Source organism: Adiantum capillus-veneris, chromosome 24 (assembly GCF_014529385.1).
Source record: "Adiantum capillus-veneris isolate H3 chromosome 24, ASM1452938v2, whole genome shotgun sequence".
NCBI classification, from domain to species: Eukaryota; Viridiplantae; Streptophyta; class Polypodiopsida; order Polypodiales; family Pteridaceae; genus Adiantum; species Adiantum capillus-veneris.
Genome location: NC_140954.1, coordinates 79,088,477 through 79,094,922, shown reverse-complemented (window position 1 = coordinate 79,094,922; position 6,446 = coordinate 79,088,477). Strand labels below are relative to the sequence as shown.

At 43.1% G+C, this 6,446-nt stretch overlaps 1 protein-coding gene and 1 long non-coding RNA gene across 2 annotated transcripts; both read left to right on the top strand.

Annotated features, from left to right (window-relative positions):
- The first annotated feature begins 228 nt into the window (after nucleotides 1-228).
- LOC147426632 (uncharacterized) lies at nucleotides 229-1,581 on the top strand. Its single transcript, XM_086498711.1, has 2 exons — nucleotides 229-450; nucleotides 538-1,581. The coding sequence occupies exons 1-2, from the start codon at nucleotides 276-278 to the stop codon at nucleotides 945-947; spliced, it is 585 nt and encodes a 194-aa protein (XP_086354837.1). The 5' UTR covers nucleotides 229-275; the 3' UTR covers nucleotides 948-1,581.
- Nucleotides 1,582-5,665: 4,084 nt separating this feature from the next.
- LOC147426631 (uncharacterized) lies at nucleotides 5,666-6,134 on the top strand. The gene is made up of 2 exons (XR_015186246.1): nucleotides 5,666-5,795; nucleotides 5,903-6,134. It is a non-coding gene; the product is annotated as an uncharacterized LOC147426631 (long non-coding RNA).
- Nucleotides 6,135-6,446: the final 312 nt, after the last annotated feature.

The following is a 6,446-nucleotide window of genomic DNA, read 5'->3' as shown; positions in this document are numbered from 1 at the left end:
CATAGAGGCGCTCAAAATTTTGCACATGATGCGATAGCCGACATAACCGGCACTACTCAAGTGCAAAATGCACTATTGCATGCGCAAAATGCATGCATGGACGAAGCCTCTAACCCAAATGTGACGGGGCAAGCTTCGGGTTCCAAGGGTCACGAGACCTACCCCTTCTCTAAACATGCCCCTTCACACCCTCATTCTACCTCAATTAATGGGCATACAACGCCATCACCCATCACCATGGCAGATCCCATTTCACCTCTTTCCACTCCATCGTCATGCCTCTCGGCTTCCTCATCCATACCCTTTCATCCATCGCCATCAACAGCTCCTTCTCTGTGATACCTGCTCTAACGCCATCCTCCTCCACCTCTTCTCTTTCGGCACTTGAGGGCGCACCACTCCATCTACAACCCTTATCCTCTGGCAGTTCATTTATGCCACATTGTATAGGTGCCTGCCCTATCTACTATTGCCTCTACGCATGGTGCTGTTGTCTTTTTTTGTGCTGAGTGAAATCACCCCATGCTCCTTATGCAGATGATTCCACCGTATGCATAGGCGTTGATGGCCATAATTTACAGTCATGCGATACCTATAAACAACCCCATCAAACACCCATCCATTCAACAAATCCATTTTCTGAACCTCCTCTCAATGACCTCTTTACCTCACCACCACGAGCATGCATGGAAGGCTTGCTCAAGTCAGATGAACCTTGGAGCCTCGTCGGTGTCGAAGTTCCTCACTTTGAGGATGATGCCGCATATTGTGCCGACAATGCTGAAGCCACTTCTATGTGTTCATATTTGCCGCTCATCTCACATAACACCCCATCTTCACTCAATATACCCCACATACACTCCATCACACCACCCATATGTGATGTATCCCATACATATGTGATGTCTTCTCGTTCCGACTACGTTTGTGTGTTTGCATCTCCTTAACACACATAATGACACATAACAAACATAATTATGCATCATTTCACATGACTTTCATTGTTGCCACTCACACCAGAGTTAACATATCAATCAAAACACATACACCTGAGTTAAGTGCATCATATCCATATGCTAACGTTGCATCACCTTACTCTAAATCTCATACACCTACCATATCATCAACACATACTTCCATTTTTCATTATCATCATTTTCAACATAAGTCCTGCAGGACATCTATTCCAGCAACTAAGATTTAATTATATGCTTGACACTAGTATATATCCCCTTGATGGGGAATAGTGAGTTACAAGGGCACACACGTGTCAATACTAAACCTAAACAATTTAAATATCAAATCAAAGAATCCATAACTTCAAAAATCAAACATATCAAAATTATTAAATCAAGCAAACCGAAATTCAAAATGAAAATTGAAGATTTTGCAATATACATATCTTACATATACCTTATGATCCAGGATAGGTTATATTTGATTAAAATTATCTATGACATTTTACAAGAAGTTACTTTAAGACCTTAGCTGTCTTAAGGGAGCATGTAGGAATCTAGTATAAGACTAACTTAGGTCTTAGACTAAGGTTCTAATTAAAATGTGAAAGGTTTATTACCTTTATGATGTGCCTCTTCATGTTCTATATAATGATAGGCTTCATGCCAACAAAGTAACACTTCATCCAACAAACTAATGAAGCAAGACAATTGCGAGTATTGGTAACTGTGTCTTTGAGCAAGTCAATGATCTTAAACATGTTCTAATTGAAACACTAATCGTGATTAATTATAAGTGTGAGCAACTCAGACGTTTTTCACAGAGCAGCACACGCAAAAGCAAAGGCGAGTCATCCACCGAGGACCAACCGGTGGTTGGTGAGAGAGAGAGGGTCAAGAGGGAGAGAGAAAATGTGTGGATGTCAGGCAATATCTAAGTTGGGTTGGTGCGGCATGGTCTCTATAGCCGCTGCATGGCATCAATATGAAGTGAGGGAGGAAGAGAGATATGACGTGCTGGGTGCACACACGTAGACAGCTTGCTTTCAGTGGGGATTTTGAAAAAAAGAAAAGAAATAACGGCGCTGTCGAGAGTACTACACTGGCTAGTTACTAATGACTATTGAAGCTGACGTCCACCATGCATGCTAGAGTTGACAGAAATCGTTAGTTGATGCCTGTGAACAACCGATAAGGATGTGAGATGATGGGAATGGGTAGGTGTGTTGATGCATGCAATGCGCATTAACGTAAGGTGCATGCAAAAAGTTGCCCCTAATTCACTGCATGGCCCTTATTGTTGCATGTTGCTACTAAATCTATTTTCGTTGGCAAGGCAACTGGTTGTTAGTGGTTGCTTGGTTGTAGCTGAGGGGCGACACTACTGCCATCCGGTACAAGCGCTATCGTCTTGGTTCGTGACAACAATTCCTAGTTGCTTGGGTCGAAGCTTGTCAAAAATTCAGTCATTAGGGTGTTTGAATGTACCTATTTATCTATCAATATATATATTTATTTAAAGGTCGTTATGGGCCCATTCTTGTGTAAACAAAACTGCTATCACCTTGAAGAAAACTTCTTCCCCTCCTTAATCCCCCTTTGCTTCTTTGGTGGGTTAATTATTAGGTAACAAGTAATGGAAGCTTAACACTAGGTTGGTAACCGGACAGTTTTATGTCCTAGGACAGTTGTATGTCCTTTTAACTGGAGAAGTTCGACAAATTAATTCTAGAAATTCAAGTTGGATAACATAGATTGACCAATTGGGGTAGGTGAGGACAAACTTGAAAAAAACTTGGAATTTTTTTCAACATTGTTGCATGCCTTCTAATTTGAGTAATTAAGCAACTATCAAATCCAAATATGGAAAATTGCATGCAACAGCCACCTTCCAATTGAGTGTCGTGCCTCCCCAAAAGCTCAAATTCATGCATGGGGGCTCCATATCGGGGAGAATTGAGGCCCATAGGATCTTGCCTAGATCCAAGGGCTCCAAATGAAAGCCCCAACTCAAGCAATTGGGGTAGGGCAGCGTGAGAAGAGCCAAAAATCCGAGAACCAGAGGCCGAGGAACGGGTGCAGGGATCAAATTTTTCTGCGCCCATGGAGCTCAATCGAAGGCGCTACTCACCTGCAGAGGTAGGTTGCAACCGTGCTGGACGCTCCTCCGAGTTTCTCGCTGCCCAAGAAGGTGCCCTGCTACAAGTACCCACGGCTTGGTTTGGGGCTTCTTGGGCACAACAAGAATTTGGGGATAATCATGCTGAGGTGTTCTTCTTTGGGGTGATACACAAGTACCATGCAAAAACTCAAAAATTTGCATGTCAGTTTGAGGGGGATCCAAAGTCCTATGCTGCAAATTGGAATGGCATCTGCGAGTACCTTGTTCAAAGCTCCCTGAATCTCACTTCTCCTCAGAAAATAAGCAAGCTAAGCCATGCAAGTACCCCTGTTTCTTCCACATATGAAATTGGTCAATCTAGTCATGCACCTATGGTTGAAATGTGGAGGAAGCTTGCTGAGGATGCATTGAGGGAGGGAAGCCATTCCTACCATCTTGAAGAGGATACTCCTCTTAGCAGTCCTGATTTTGAAAGCACTCCGGTGGAGGCCACACCGATTGCAAAGCAGCGTGGAAGGCCACCCAAACCACAAAACCGAGGTAGACCCAAGGGCTGTAGCACGCTTACAAGTGATGATGCCTCAGGACCATCACCCGAATTTAGCAAATATAGTGGCCGAAATGGTGGCCGACCTCGTAGACATAAACTACCACATGCAGGAGGTAGAGCTAGTCCCTCACCTAGCCCATTTGATGTAGTTGATGACGAGGAAAGCAATGATGAGCATGCATCGGAGGGTGAGGGGGTTGAATGTGGTGATGATGAGGCCTTGGAGGCAGAAGGGCCGGTACTTGATGACTCTCCCGAAGCGGATAATGACTTTGTTGATGTTATTCCTCCGGAATGGCATAGTGGTGATGGCCTTGAGCAAGAGCCCCATGGAACATTTAGGACTCTCCCTCCCTTCAATGGAGTCCATGGACCCGATTTGGGTCATTTACCTCGTGAGTTTTGTGAATTTCATTTGTTTTTGATGTTGTTTCCACTAGATCTCATTGATCACATTGTAAGTGAAACAAACACGTATGCGGAAAAAGAGAGGAGAAGGTGTGGGAGCTTGCATGACTCCATGCGTAGGTGGGTTCCTATTGATCGTCATTCTTTTATGCGTTTCATGGGCATAGCATTGGGCATGGCACTTCACTACATGCCTTCCAAGAAACACTATTGGAAGGATGATGTGGTAGGCTCACTCTTGTTTCCTAACTTTGGTGAGAAGATGAGCCAAACCACATTTCAGCAAATTAAACGGTTCCTCCACTTACGAGACAATGCACAAAGTCCACCTCGTGGATGTAGAGGGCACAAGTTGTGGCAATTAATTGATTTGGAGGAGAGGCTGAATTACACTTTTCAAAAGCATTACAATGTAGGCAAGTGTGTCACTGTTTATGAGCGCATAATTCCCTCTAAATGCAAATTGAACCCATGTAGGGTTTACAATCCAAAGAAGCCTCATAAGTTTGGCATACAGGTATGGAACCTATGTGATTCATCAACGGGGTATAATCATGCATTTCAAATCTATGATAAATTGCCATGCCCAGAATTGTCTTTTCATGCAGTTGCAAATTTGGTAAAATCCCTTCCAAGGAAGGGTCATCATGTGTTTTTTGACAGGTTTTTTACCTCCGTTAAGCTTCTTGAGCACTTTCTTCATGAAGGCCAAGGTGATACAGGTACTTATGTAGCAAATAGAAAGTACTTCCCACATGCAAAGATGCTACATTTGGGTAAGCAAGCACGAGGTGCTTGCCGGTTTGCATATTGCAAGAAGCAAGGTGTCCTTGCTTGCACATGGATGGACAAGAAAGAAATTTTGTTTGCTTCTAATTGTTATGGAATGCATAAAGGTGAGGTAAAGCGCTTGATGAGTGATGGAAAGAGGAGGGAGGTTGTATGTCCTGATGTTGCGGTGCAATACAATGCATGTAAGGCTGGCTGTGACACATTTGATAGTATGGTTCTTGGGAGTGGTTATAGCTTGCAAAGTACAATGCATGGTTTTAAGTGGTGGCATGCAGGTTTTTGGGGTCTCATGGATTCCGTCTTCACAAATTGTTGGATCATTTGGAAAGACCTCTATGGCAAGAGGGATGTATTCAGGTTTGAGTTTATGCTACATATGCATGAGCAGCTGGTAAATAATACTTTTAGGCCGTATGTGTGTAAGCGACCGGTGATAGAGGATGCATACAATGGCCATTTTCCCATTCGTTTGCATGATACAACAAGTAGGTATTGTGTGGTATGCTCAGCAAAACGGAAGAAGCTTTTGTCTGAGCACAAAGAAGTGCAGGGCTCGAAACCGTCCCGCACTATTTGGGGATGTGGTAAGTGTAAGAAGGTAATGTGTGCTGATCCTTGCTTCAAGGACTACCATGCAAGGGTAGTTGTTGATTTTCTCTTTGATGGTCGCTCGAGAGTCACTAGACGACGAGACTCCATCTTATGTAAGTCTTTTAGCATTCTTCATGGTCTAGTGACTGTTGTCATGCTTGCATGGCTTAGGCCTAGTTTCTCATACTCTCTAACTTCTGTTTTTGCAGGACATGCAGGGTTTGGTTGATGGATTCTACCCGATGGCTGGTTCTTTTTGCTGGTTTACTGGTTTTTTGCTGGTGACAGATGGCTGCTGGTTTTTCTGGTTTTTCTTTGCTGATGGCTGGTCCCTTTTGCTGGTCCTTCTGGCTACTGGTTTTTCCCTTTGATGATGGTAGGTTTTTACATTTGCTGTTGGTTTTTCCCTTTGCTGTTGGTCTGACATGGGCTGCCCTTATTTTGAGCTTATGGTCTGTTTCTTTGGTTGTGGTCTTATGGCAGGTAATATGGTTTCATGTGATATTTTGGCACGATCTTTTGTTGCGGCATTATGGTTGTCTATGGTTTCGGTTATGACAGATGCCTTTGGTTATGTCAAGAACTTCTATATGGTTGCCACCTAGCCGATTGTGTTGTTTCCAGGGATTGGGGATTGGGTGAAGACAATGTGCCTTTTGTTATGGTTTTGGTGACGTGCCTTGTGGCAAGGACAAGTTTAAGTGGTTTTTTTGGTCATGGGCCACTTTATGGTTATGGCAAGTGCTCAATTATGGATATGGAAATCTTTATATCTTGGTCTTTTTATGGCATATGTGTTTGTAGCAATTATGGATAGAGATGTTCTTGTGCCAAGTTATGTTTATGGTTTTTGCTAGGTTATGTTTATGGTTTTATTTGTTGCTTATGGTTATGGCAAGGGCCCAATTATGATTATGGCAATTGCACAAGTTGTGAGGTTATGGTTTTTTGATGGTTATGGTTTTATACTTCATGGTAGTGTCTCGCCAGGGTTTTGGCCATTCTTGTTTTTTGATGGTTATGGTTT

Bases quoted from the DNA above. Each gene is read 5' to 3' on its own strand.
- LOC147426632 (XM_086498711.1), top strand. From the start codon at position 276: ATGCCTCTCGGCTTCCTCATCCATACCCTTTCATCCATCGCCATCAAC. The intron at 451-537 runs GTGCCTGCCCTA...CTCCTTATGCAG, and splicing joins ATTTATGCCACATTGTATAG to ATGATTCCACCGTATGCATA.